General features: G+C 41.2%; 1 protein-coding gene across 1 annotated transcript in view; it reads right to left on the bottom strand.

The window, feature by feature from the left end:
- Positions 1-13,897, bottom strand: part of T265_03801 (hypothetical protein) — a gene marked incomplete at both ends in the record, with an annotated part of 32,602 nt that extends 18,705 nt beyond the window's left edge. Inside the window, 10 exon segments of the mRNA XM_009168372.1 lie at positions 2,802-3,034; positions 3,457-3,877; positions 5,787-5,908; positions 9,950-10,154; positions 10,872-11,132; positions 11,183-11,262; positions 12,532-12,633; positions 12,671-12,860; positions 13,592-13,827; positions 13,843-13,897. Coding sequence (XP_009166636.1) covers positions 2,802-3,034; positions 3,457-3,877; positions 5,787-5,908; positions 9,950-10,154; positions 10,872-11,132; positions 11,183-11,262; positions 12,532-12,633; positions 12,671-12,860; positions 13,592-13,827; positions 13,843-13,897 — 1,905 coding nt within the window.
- Between the last annotated feature and the right edge of the window lie 344 nt (positions 13,898-14,241).

Below are 14,241 nucleotides of genomic sequence, written 5' to 3'. Positions count from 1 at the left end.
AATCGTCGCATGTGTTTCAAAAAGATTATTATCTTCTCAACAAATTTCAGAACAAGAAAGCAGCGAAACTGATCTCCTATCAGTGACCCACAACACAACCTATAATCATTTGCAAACAAACTGGATTTTTCGAGAGATCCACTTGGAACTCAGCTCAATCTCTCGCTTGCGATGTTTTAAGCAGGAACCTAGTTTGTTTTTGATGGGGCAAATATCACGTTCTTAGTCGCTTGCACAACTGGTAACTGCATCTGGAAATTGCAGGAAATGACCGAACAGAAGGATCTCTTCTCAGGGGGTCCCATACTTAAATGGAAACTTCGGGGCTTCATAAAGTGGCGTTTTGAATTGTCTCGTCACAGTTACCAAAATCTACGTGCACTTGCATTAGGTTCTACCACACTCGTCATAATGGACTGGAGTCCAGTGGAACTGGCAGAAGATAGCCGTGTGATGTGAGAGTGAGTCACAGGAAACCACAAAATAAGTGCTCTGACACCTTGACTCTGTTATCTCGTTTCATCATTTAAAAACAAAAACGGAGGTCTCGTTTGAAGCCAGAGCATAAATATCATAAAATGTGTTTCATAGTTTGTCCACAACTGCGTTCTTATCATGATTTTCAGGCTAATCCCTCTTGATGTCTAGCCATTTGCAAACCCATTGGAATGTGATATCGAGGTATAATCCAAGCACCAATTAGGGACGGTTCAACCTGTTTTGGGATTTAACCAAAGAAGTCGAAGCTCTCAATTTTACTTGGGAAGTCTATCGAATATTCAGAAATTTATTCGCATATCCCGTTGCGTTGTTTAAGTAGAGTTTGTAGCTCAGAAACACTAATCTGTCCGCAAGTTTAGTTGCTCTTTGTGGTAATAGACCCTTGAGGGCAGAGTACTGCGTGCTCAGAAATGCTACTTTGCCCAATCAAATCAGATAGCCCCGTCCAAGTGGCTCACAACGCCTAAATAGACGTGAAGTACCCTAACTGCGATGCCCTAAAAGCACAAACAGTCCGTGTAACCATGATGGATTATTAGGCTGTGTGTGAACTCGTGGCGATTGTATTGTTGGTACCCTTCTGCGGTGTGAACATTTTACCCACAGTCTATACTTTTGTTGGCCATTTGCCTTGCTGTGTCAATATGAAGTAGATTGTGTATATAGCTGTTTTTACGTATGTTAGGAACCGCCGTGAGTTGAGTGGTGTGTAAACTGCACAGTTTGTCAAAATCTGTCCCATTTCGGTTCAAGTAGAACATAAGGTTGCGGAAACTCGGGGACAACCCCTAAAGGATGAGCCCCGAAAAGGAAGAAACCAGTCGTTGGCTACCAAAGATTTTTCAGCAAGCATACAATAAATGTGCTCTCTTAGAAAATATCGCATTCAGACTTGTGAAGTTTCCCATTTGAAGTGAGTAAACCGTGATCATGTAGCTGGATTAATAGAATTGAAACAGCTCTGCCGCTGTATTTTCAATAATCTTGAAATATGTCTGGTTTACCAGGATAAAAACGTCCTTGATATGATTCCATTAGTTACCGTAAAGTATCTGAAGGCATTGTTAGGGTAAATACAGTAACCCATTCTTCACCACGCGCTTCTCACCTATGTGTATATCCGAACATTTACCGGTTGAAGTGCTGTGCAACTGCTGTGGCAAATGCTCTTACACAGCTTTATTCTTCTTACATCTTCTGGCATGTTCTTTTATCAGAAGCACCCTATTAGAGCTATTCTCACAAGTGGTAAGTCTCTGAATTTGTTGTATCTGAGGGATTGAAATTCTCATAAGGATTCATATGATGGCGGTCCAGTTGCCGTGTTCCTCGGTCAATGATTTTACGGACTAGTTGTGAGTATAAGTAGAAGGTTGAAAAGTTATGTACCATTAAGTTCTCTAGGTGTAAAACGTAATCAAAGCAGTCATCATCAAGGAAGATGGAAAGAGATTTGGTTTCTAATACGAATAATGCCGGGACGAGCATCAGAGGGATCCATGCAAAAACAGAGCCAAAGAACACGCGGCATTGATAACTACACTCTCTTAATGGCACAAACGCGGAGCATCAGAGATAACCTCAGTTTCTTTTTTAGTCAAGGGAAGTCAAAAGGTAGATGTGGGGTTCGAAATACGCACCTTCCGGTCAGCAAATTCGGGCTCCAACCACTGAGCCATCTTACACCTCTTCGGATTCCCGATACAGTGGTCATTCTAACGTCGAAAGAGATCGTTATGGAGTCCTACACCGTCAGGACACAAGCAAACGTATCAAAATCCCTTGAGTCATCAAGGACGCAATTAAATACAAAAGTTGATGGTTAATTTTGGGCAATAAGAGGCAGAACCTCGGAATTTAGGGCTTTTGAACCTGGGCTTTGGGTGTTGTTAGATTTTTCCACACAGATTTGAAACAACCATGCACAATGCTGGATCAATCCAGTGTCATCAGATGAAATGTGGCAGTGTCCTTCGGTTTCTTTAATTGCTGCCATGGATATGCACTGAGTACGTTTAGGACAGTCTCTTCCCGTCATTATTAGGCTCCCAAATTTTAAAGGCAATTTTAAAGACAATTTTAAAGGCGCAGAAATAAACTACTTGATGGAGAAGGAACCGTGGTATATTATCTTGATGTTTACTTAAAACTAGAATAAAACTAGATATTCTAGGCGAGTAATAGAGTACCAATAAGAGATATAGGGGCTGTTTGTTGCTTTCGACAATGCGACACACTTTGAAGTGTTATGGCTTTAGTAGATGAAGGTTAGTAGTAAAATAGTAAAGAGGCATGCACACCTGAAAAGCACCGAGGAGTGAGGTGATAGGCGAGTGTAAGAAGTTTACGGAATAAGGTAAAGCAATTTTAATGATGTTGTGGATACATAGTGCATCACAACGTACTTTAATAATTCTCTCGTCTTTGGCGACAATTAAACTTCGAATCAAACGCAAGGTGTACCGCATTTGAGCGCGTCTAGTATGACGTCCGCCGGATCCATGGAAGCTGTTACCTTGTCCAACAAAATCGCCTGGAAGGAAGCAAAAAAAGGGGTTTGGTGTTCGTAGTTTACCGCAGTTCAGTTGCTCAGAAGTTTGCGCAATTCTTGTGCTTTCCATCCTCATTATTTTCACGTCGGTTGTAGAAGTACTGTTACTTTTCTTATTTTCGAACAGCAAAACATGAGCCAGTCGTCGTGTCTATCAGGAACATAGGCTCCATTAGTTACGTTAAATCTAACCTTTCTGTGGTTTGATATAATAAACTGATGAGAAAGATGCCATGGTGCTTCGAAGTCGACCAATGCTCGGTCCTTAGGTGAACCCTATCCAGTGCTTAAAAAGCCCCATCTTAGTGCACGGTAAATTCATTCCTGACTGAAGTGAACGTGCGGTTGACGGTCTGCTTACAAGCACATGGTACGATTTTAACTACACTGCCTCACATACTTACCTGCAGTCTGACACCAATTGAGCAAAGTTGCCACCCGGTTCGGTCCGTCGTACAGCAGAAAATCATCCGGTAATATTGGACACAATATAGACATGGCATCCAAAGCGTGCAACTGCAGCTCTTCCATGAATGCGACTGGCCACTGAGCAATGGCATCCAGTCTTGCGTTGCATATGCTAAGCGACTTTCTTGGTGATTCATCGATCGACAGTTCACTAAGTTTAACGCTGCCAGATGGATCATTTTGTGAGGTGTTTTCTGCGGAAGCGCTGTCTGTCGATCCAGTTTCTAGATTAATTTCGTTTTTACTGTGGTTTTCTTCTCTCTGGTTAACTTCTTCGTCCAAATCAGAGACTCTAATTTTTGAAGTCGGGTAAGCCCAGTCAAGCAAGGCGTCGATCACCTGTGTTTCGGACAGAATCTAAAATGTAAAGAAAAACAGACGTGCGTTTCGGAATATTCAACGTTTATTTACGTTGTCAGTACTCATATCTCTAAGCTAAGGTGCCACTAAGTGATTGTGCGATTCGGTCAGTTGATCCATAGGAAGCCGAAATTTTACACTATGTTGTTAATGTGAAAGGGATTTGTTTGACACCCGTACTAGTTCAAATAAGGTCAGCTCCTATGGAACATTTCAGACCCTGTATCCAAGCCTTTCCAAACACTCTTATGCCATCGCATCATGCCCTTCCTTCTTCATCATGTTCTTAGCAAGACTATTAGCAACTTTTGTCCGTATGTTTGTATGCTTCAGTGGTGAGCAATGGCCCAAAATCGCTTTAGACCAGCTCGAGCTTTTAGAGCAAACTGAGAGTTATATTCTAGTCAAAAACAGCACTTTTTTCTGCATCGAATCATAAGTTGCATGAAGAAATGATTTGCAAGACCGTCTCGCAGATGCATATGGAGACGTTTGTGCTGTACTTTTTAGGGTACCATTTTCGTAAGGTTGTTATTTTTTAACCAAACGATCCTATCCACGAGAATCTCAGTGACGACATAATATCAGTTAATAAGTTTGTTCTCATTAGTAGAGTGACCATTGCGTGAGATTACGTACAACAAAAACAATACTTTTTCTACATTCCGCAATAGCTCTCTCAACCCACATTTCACTTACTAAATGGTTTACGGTGCTAGGAAAAAGACATCAAAAACAACATTAGTCTATGACTGTGATCCCCACTACTCCTGGTTGGAGACCCTGCGAGATATGGCTGCTAATCAATGTCAGTGGCTTTCCTGTTATTGTTTTCTATCTAGATTGCTTGAATGACTGCATAGAAGTGTAGATAACTCGGAATGATTGTAGTGAGCTATTATCAGGTCCCTTCCCCATACACTTTTATTCTTTCTTCTCAATCAGGCTTTCAAGTAAATCATGGTTGTGTGGTAGCGAAGGATCACTGTTGAATACTGATATTTGGCTGTCGGTGATGATGCTGAAAAATACCAGAAACAATGATGCAAAATACATGAACCTATTCTAAAAGTAATGGTGCTGAGTATCTTGTAAACAGAATTAATGGTCGTGCAGTGAAACATCTGCCGTTTCCTCTCGTTCTTTCCGATTCACTGAAAAATGCATACACTATTGTGGCAGTGAAAAGTTCGAAGCATGGAGTTTACTGATTATCTCCATAAAAAATACCGTCTTTGGTCACGTACTAGAAACCGATTGCACATCACCTAATTTGTCTTAAAAGAAGGGGTTCGAGGCAAAGAGATAAAACTCGCTTTCAGTTTTATCTGTGTCAAACCTGATCTTCACCGCGGCCTGAGGATATTTGGCAACTGTCAACTGATATTTCATCCTAAGTAAAGACAACCTTTGGTGAAAAGCCGAGGAACACATAACAGCTGTTTCATCCTTTCCACGAATCATCAACAGTGCATTCCTCACAAAACTCCAGATAGTTTCGGACCCGCGACCTCTCAGCTAGTAGTTTGCACGCACGCATTCGGTCGCAAACGGCTGAACTCCGTTGTGACTAACTCGAACTTAAACAGGATATAGGATGAAGGTTTCACTCATTTTGTGCTGATGATTCCCAACAGAATGAAACCTTTGCACGACGATTGTCACCTGTGCAGCATAGATCCTTGGGGACTAGCTGTAAAACCTGGGAGAGGATACGATTGGTGTAGAATATATATTAAAATTTCATAACTCTTCATGGATAATGCAGTCCTACACTGCTCTTGTTACAGTGGCTGGAGCTAACAGTGAGCACCAGGTCTGATAAATCTTCCTGGTTCGTACAGTCCCCAGATTGCTCTCAATTGTCCGTTTTAAGGTCTAATTAACACAAAACACTGCGACTTACTTTCACTGCACACGAATCTTCTGTCAAATTGGTCAGAAACAAGAACAACAGTTTCTTTAAATCAAAGTTTTCGTTGTTTGGAGATAGCCGTAGGTTCTTGAATAAAGGGTTGACGCATTTTACTGAAAGAATCAATCGGATATGGTGTTATTATTACTATCATAGCTGTAACGACAGAGCCTAGAAAACCAAAAAATGAAATTCTAGACAACATGAAAACAATTGTTCGATATTTTCCTAAACCAAACACATTTTATAGTTTTTCTTAGAAGAGTGCCTAAATTGAATCTTCACACAGCAAAGGAGATATAAGTTCCCAAGTTTACCATGCTTCTTTCGTATTAGTTAGACTGCCAGTATGAACATATCAAAAACTGATATGATTTACGCAACATAAACGACGAAATTAGCGGCGGCCGACCAAGACTGCAGATGACGCATCATAAGCTAATTCAAAAGGTTCTAGCATTCTTCCCTTTGGTACCCTCACAACGGTTGAAATAAAGCCTTGTGAATAGCCAACAATTTAACTCTCTCTCTCCATCTCTGTAAGAATTTGGTAACACAGATTGTCGTTTTGATGCAAATTGGATTACTTTACCAGACATCCGGACGTGTGAGAGTGTACGGAGAGCTCTCCAAAAGCTTCCGTACACAAAGCGGTGTCCGTCAGGGATGCCCACTCTCTCCATTCCCTTTTAACTTTGTGATCCATAAAACAATGAGACGAACGCTGGAGGGTCTCCAAAACCCTGGTGTTCAAATAGCCTGTGAAGAACACCTTGTTGATCTGGAGTACGCAGACGACATCTTTCTCATCTTCGAAGAGGAGGAAAAGGTACAGGTGTTTTCGGATGAACTGACCAAAGTCATTCCGTCCTTTGGTATGCACTTCGCACCCAGAAAAATGTAAGGTGATGCTCGTGGACATGCAGTCACTGAACACGCCACTCACAATCCAGGGAGCGTTGCTGGAAGTTATGGATTTTTTTTACGTATCTTGGAAGTTGTATTAGTTCTGATTGTAGTGTGACAGATGAGGTGAATGCACGAGTCTGCAAAGCTCGGGTCGCGTTTGTTAATTTTAGACATCTATGGCGTCAGAGTGGTTTATCCCTGAATCTCGAGGGACGTGTGTACCAAGCTACCGGGCGGGCTGTTTTGCTGTATGACTGTGAGACTTGACCTATTCGAGCAGCGGAAGCAAGACCTATTCAGATGTTCGGCAATCGTTGTCTCCGAATCATAGCTCCTGTGGGCTGGTGTCAGCGAATTCGTAACGAGACAATTAGAAAGAGCGTTTTGGACTATGCAACGGGTACTTCCATTGAAGAATGTGTCCAGCACCAGAAGCTGCATTGGTTGGGGCGTGTTTTGCGTACGCCGAACCATTACGGAAGAGAGTGATGTTTCCATGCCCCATTCAGAGTAGCGTACGCAGAGAGGTGACCAACCCTTGACTTGGCAGAGGAGTATGAAAGATATCACGAAACGCATGGGTGCTGTCGGTGCTACTCGTGTTCCAGGATGGAGACCGGTTGATCCACACAGCGCCTGGTTGGAGACGCTGCAAGTTGTGGCTGCCAACCGATGTTAGTGGCGATCTTGTTGTCAGTTTCTATCCAGATTGCCCAATTGAGTTTCTGGATTTGTAGGCACCTCGGAATGATTGTGGCTAGCTAGCACCATGTCGCTTCCCCATCCGTCTTTATTCCTTTCTTTACAATAAGCTCCTCAAACACGTCATGTTTGTACGGCAGCGAAGCATTGATGTTGAGATGATGATGATGATGATGATGATGATGATGATGATGATGCTGATGATGATGATGATGATGATGATGATGATGAGGATGATGATGATGTTGATGATGATGATGATGATGAATATTTTACCATCTCTCGTTGTACTAACTTAATACGAATGAAATACTTACAAACGCATTAAAGACACTCGTTCATCAGTCCTGTGAATTTGATTGGCTAAAACAGTCAACAGGTTCTTTTTTAAATTCCAGAGTACCCACAAACAGTGTATATAAACGGTGCATGTTATATAGTTCTGATGAATAAAATTTTGCATTTTGTTCAGGAGAATGGGAGCTCTCCCCATGTAGTTGTGCATATATATATATATATATATACTCTTCAAAAGGACCACTTTGTTGACCACAAGCAGCAACATACGCTGACTCTGATTCCTTGGCGTTCTTCAGAGTTTTTCCTGCACAAGATAACGTAACTTTAAGGCACATAACTTGTTCCAGCTTCGAAATAAAACTTCGCTCTGGTCGTTAGAAAAATTACTCATTTTTCATTCGGAGGGATGGAGAGCCTCGTTTTGCGTTAAGTAGACAATGCAAGCTGTAAAGTAACTCTTGGACTCACTCTTGCATGAGAGCCCACATAATCATATTGTAATTATTATTTTAGAAAGGTTGTTTCTGCTTTACTTCGCGGCCTACTACCCCAAGTAGTGGGCTTGAAGCGTGTGATTCATTGAGAATTGTCACCCTTTGTTTCTCAGGTGAATTCTTGCAGCTCACGAATTATTGCTGTGCCCAGTATGGTATCCCGTTCTACCGCTCGTAAAACTACTTTTGCACCTTCAATTCTTTTTCATTAGGAATTCCTCGCATGATAACCTACATTTGTTATTATTAATAATAACAGCAATATCACGCAATAGACATTCATACTTAAGGAGGCAAGGCCATACAAATATACAAGTATTCTTCAAAGGATAACGATGTCGCACGTAAGTTTTGCACAATGTTAAGCTCGTCGATGATCGCCGGTTTCATTTTTCTTGCAAATCAACATGGCAGCCAGATGTAATAAAGAACTTTGAAATTTCAGCCGTACATATTTTTTTCTCAGGGACTTATCATAATTGTATTTTATGAATGAGATAAACCGGATGCTAAATTCCAGATTTAGTAGGTATAACCAACTCCCACCGAGGAACGGCTACTTCTCAGTATGAACCACCTAACGATTCAAGGGATGATACATAGCCTGACGGTTTGGGCAGCTTGTTAAAACAAACCAAACGTAAGTCTTCTCTCCAATATACTATGTTGGCCGGCACGTAAAATTAAACTCAACGGCTTGGGCAGTATTATGCCTAAAAATATAATAGCAATCGTAATGCACTACCCATAAGGTTGCTGAAAATTCTTTGACAGATCACGACCGGTTTCGCCCTTCTTGGGGCCCATCAGGTAGGCGCAGTCCCCGAGTTTCCGTCAACTTTATGTTCTACTTGAAACCGAATTGCCCGAAATTGGCGAAATAAACTCATTTGAGAGAGACTCGCCTCGAACTCAGTTGAACCGTAGCGAATGAAACATGAGGTGGCCTGGTGCAGCACATTAGGTTGCTTGGAAGAATCACAAACGAGTGATTCAGTTGGGTTCCAGGTGAGTCTCGTGCAAAATCAAGTTTGCTTGCAAATGAGTGTATTTTTCTAGAATAGTAGTCGTTCATCAATCGCTTTTATACGTTTACCTGCGATGCCGACGGCTAATAAGATCAATAAGTTTATCATGATCACAATTTTTAAGACCCAACTATACCTAAACGCATTGATTTACTCTACACATACAAACAAGTCGTTCAATGTCATAACGATGGAAAAAAGGATTTGAAATACGCAGACAGCAAGCTTGGTGGCACCTTTGGATGTATCGGATACCGTCAGGAGAATCTAAATTTTTTTCACTATTTCAGACGAAGAACTTGCGAATCCCAAGGTAGCAGTTTCGGATTCTGCCAAATCTTCGGAAATGTAGCATATTACCAGAAACCTCTTAAGCCATCAAAATTCAACAGTTATCCCTGTTCGTTTTGGGTACCAAAATGTGAGCTCTGTTTCAATGAGAATAATGAAGCTACGGATAATGGGACTGAAGCTAATATTTTTCAAAGCAATACTAATAAACAGTTTACTTCGGGGTGACTTCCTTTAAAGGAAATCATAGCGCGTATTGTTTGGCAATGCTCCTACAAATTGGAAAGTTTAAAACCCTTTAGGATTTCGCGTAACAGAGGTTGTGGTGGGCAACTGGAGCATTTGGTGATTTCTCTACGAAGTCAGAGAGATCAACGGCAACCAGGAAGCTAACTGAAACTACTATTCTTGCCCAACGGCTTAAACTCACTGTGTTCGTAAGTCACCAGATGAGCGAGTTGCTTTACAATCCCCAGTTTGGCTAGCGGTGGCTTGTCTGAAACGTTTGCAGTTGCAGCCAGTTTCATCACAAGTATCAGTAAAGTCAGCAGGTCATTGCGAATGCTTCGGCAAACTTGAGAGTGTCCTTGAGCCAGAAGATTGAATAAAGCATCCCGAATTTGCAACAGGCACTGCTAAATAGGGGGAAAAAGTTTCTTGAGGGAGCGTTGTAGCATTGCAAGTGACTGCTTGTGTAAATGAATCACCCCCCTTTGACTTAAAAATAGCAGATGAATATCTGTCCTCTTTTCAACCTAATGAAGTACTGCCCTGTGACAGTCAGCAAATTTTTCTTAGTGATTTTGGTGATTGAAATCATGAGTTCTAGTTTTCTCTTCAAACGGACTGATAATTGAGCAGCCAGACGTGCAAATAGCAACCATTTAAAACAAGCCATCTGACTGCAAGTTCTCGCTCATCAGTTGTTCTCCCAATGAATCTACCTAGGCATTTCTTAGGGTAAGAACAAGCAAGTTATGTTTGTCTAATTCCTGAAGATGCTCCTCTGAAAGCTGCAATATATGGTGCATGGATCTTGTAGCTTTTCACCCAGATAGTTTAGTTGCTACGGCGAGTCATTGGGCAGTTATGTCAGATCTCCCGAGCCAAAGATAATCACGTGACGTAGAGTTCATTTGTGCTTATGGTTGTCAAACACAAATCTCATTCTTGTCATTTTATCTTCCAAATACACGCATGAGTACCTCGCCCATCGTCCTGTATTGCAATATGCAATGTCACTGATATCATTAGCTGAAAACAAAACGTTCTTGTCAAAAGCTCCTTATACCCTATTTACGGAAAGTGCTAGGAAAATGAAACTCCCAACTCAAATTTCATTGAACACTCACCGGTTCTCCCATTTGGGTGACCCAATCTGAAACAGTCTGCATATTGTCGTATGGGTGGTCAATTATGTTCCAGATTACTTCAACAGAACTGGATACCAGTTCGTTGAAAAATGCCGGAGTACACATTGACACACAAATAAACTTCGGTGCATTCAAACTAATCAGACGTCTGGAACAGTCGGCTGAATTTTTTGCCAATTTACGTATCAAGCGCAGTGTGGTAAATCTCAGCTGACTGAAGTTCAGCATTTCGACATGTAGCTGCAGAAATTCAGGATGACACCCACCGTTATAAACGGCAATCACAGTACCTTGAATATATATTCAATCACATCGCTGTTCTCAATAGTGGAACGAAGGAAATCTGGGGACACACGCTGGACAAACTCATCTGAAGGCAAAATTGAAGCGTTAATGAGCATGGTTTACAAAACAAGCTTAACACAACCGATAAATATAAAATTGGAACGACTCGCGAAATCTCATACTCGGTAATTCAGAACGGTAAGGATTTAAAAAACTTTTTAACAGTTATGCTCTATCGCCATGTGTTCGAGACAGGTAAAGATGTTTTTATGCTATTATAAAAACTATTCAATAATTCAAGTGAAATTTCATCCTGGAAGTACAGCTGTTATCAATGCTGAAAATCCAAGAGACATTGTTCAACTTCTCCAACCTTATTGGAAGTCCTCAGCGCTGCATACCTCACAACACCTCGGACCGTTTATGTTCCGCGACCTTCCAGTCAGTAGTTTGAACAAATAACTGTCCGGTTGAGAGCAGTTGATCAACAGTGTGATCAGCTCACTGTTGGACAGGAATAGCACCACTCACCTCTCACTCAAGAAAACCGTATCACGTGATCAAGTACTGGTTGGTTGCTGAATAATAAATGACTTGCTAGTTTTATTCTGAAGTATCAAAGTTGAAAATCCCAAGATCACATTTTATGAGCAACGCTTACTCATTTAGTAGACTAAAATTCTTCGGCCGAAGTATATATGAGTGCGGAGCAAGTTTTAAAAAAATTCCACACAGAAATGGTTTCATACCGACCAATTTAAGCTAAAATTTAGCCAGAAAAAACGCTTTACAACACTTGTGAATACTCCAAAAACTAACAAGACTGCTAGCAACAAAGAAGTTAAAAATCGACTGTGTTTATCATGACGTTGTTTGTAAATGTTTCTGTAAACCCGATATACACTTTTTTTGTAGAATTCATACGTCGGAGTCCTTTCTCTAGTAAATTTGATGAGAATTCAAGGCTACCTAGATTTGGGTAATTTCTACAGTTGTGTTACGTAAAAAAATTGTATCGAAAAGCTACCCGAATTGAAATTCTGAATGAATACACCCTGCAGCCTTTTTGGTAGATTGACAAGAGACGGAGTTTGATATGGCCGATGATGAAACGATTGACCGTGATACTGTGATACACTTCTGAATCAATCACCACAGAGCTACAATACACAAGGGAAGGTAAACCAACTTTGAGCCACTCCGTCTGTGGCATGGCAAACAGGAATAATTGTTTAATACGTGACCAAAAAACGATATCTGTTCGTGATCACGTTTACCTAAACTTGCCGTACACCGTTTTTTATCAAAACATGTTGGCTGGCAGTCCGACTCTTGTTTAAAGGACAATTCTCACCTGGTGTTTCTTGTATTCTCGCTTCAGTTGATTCGTAAAGTTCTTCCAAGACATGGCATATACTCAACTGAATTTTCTCATTGCCGCCACATAACAAATAGCCTATAAGCGTGGTAATACACCAAACTGGAAAACCTACCCAAATGGGAAATAAATTCTATGCTCTGTTCTCGGTAGACATGTAAGTCCGAACTGCGTTCCTTCAGGAATGGGTGTTCACAAAGACGAATAATTTCCGAAAGCGCTGTATGGTACGTATCTGAATCGCGAATTGTAAATTCGGCACACGTCCTGAGGAGACTGGCCAATGCCTTTAACTCGCTTAACCGCTATTTTTGTGGTTTAAGGAAGTAGCGCAAGTGATAAAGCGGACATTTTTGTTCCGTGTCACGCTAGTGACAGAGCAACATATTAATGATTAAGGAAGTAGCGCAAGTGATAAAGCGGACATTTTTGTTCCGTGTCACGCTAGTGACAGAGCAAACATATTAATGATTTTTTTTATTGATACCAAGAAACCATACGGAAGCATTGGGCCAGTCTTCTGTGCACAGCAGTACTAGAAGCTATAGATTCAGATTTTCTGGCCTTCCTTGAGCGTATTTTCAAGTTATCCGTAAACCAAAGCCGGCCCTACCGAGCGAAATTTTGTCATAATCAACTGATAAATTACTTGAAGAAACATTTGCCGATCTTTAAATGCAGCTATTTGGTGCACCCGGTTAAAACATTCTGGTGAATGCCGTAGTGAATAACAATTGTTCATGCAATATTTAGTTTCTAGTAACGTTTTTGCGTATAGTGCAAAACCACAAAGCGCTTATTTTAAAGGACTTGCAGAAAAGTAGTGGTTGGAAAGAAGAATTTCCAGCGGTTTATGAGATTTTTTAACCTACCGAGGTCTGAGCCACAAATATTCTTCTTCATACTACGCTAGCAATCAGGCCGGCTTGGTCAGGTCTCAAATTAACACTATGCACTTCACTTTGAAAGCTATATACTCTTGGTAATAATTTGGCATATTCGTGTTGTAATGTTATCTAAAATAAATAATAATCACTATTTTGTAATCACCAAGAGACTGAACCGTACCGTAGTGTGACAGTTTGCGTACCTCAGAAATCCATTGAGCTACACTGGGGAGTGTCTCCGTGGCACGTAAGGAGTCGCTTATGCCTGGTTGGTCAGTGGTTGAAGGTCTGACAAAAACAGTCCAAAGTCGCTTCTCCGTACGTTTTCCAAGGCCGCGTAAGGCAATGACAAATCGTTTGGCAACTGAAACTTGCAGAATCGGGTCTTAGACGAATTTACCAGAATCATCTTCTGGAGTCTCTTCCAGATGCTCCACTATCAGATGTGGACTCATACTGGGACTAGAAAACCGGTAATGCCAGAAGATTATTTCAGTTGATACGTGTAACCAATCCCCGGAAACTACCTGTTAATAAAACCAACAAGCAACAGAATGAAACGACCATCTCGAATAAGGAAGAACGCCTCGACAGGCTGCATGAATAGTCCGAACAACAACTGTCGTGGCATCCAGCTGGCACTCCTCAAAGACGGGAGTGAAGTCCTCAGTCAACGCTCATCTGACCTGTTTGCTTGCATTTTGGAGGGACAACTGAAGAGGATCGACTGTACTACCCATTTTCAAAGAAGTGAAGTGTAGTGAGTGTGGCAACCACAGATAAATCAGCTCAACCCCAG

Source organism: Opisthorchis viverrini, assembly GCF_000715545.1.
Source record: "Opisthorchis viverrini unplaced genomic scaffold opera_v5_56, whole genome shotgun sequence".
Lineage (NCBI taxonomy): Eukaryota > Metazoa > Platyhelminthes > Trematoda > Opisthorchiida > Opisthorchiidae > Opisthorchis > Opisthorchis viverrini.
The sequence above is the reverse complement of the archived record's forward strand: the minus strand, read 5'-3'. Positions and strand labels throughout refer to the sequence as shown.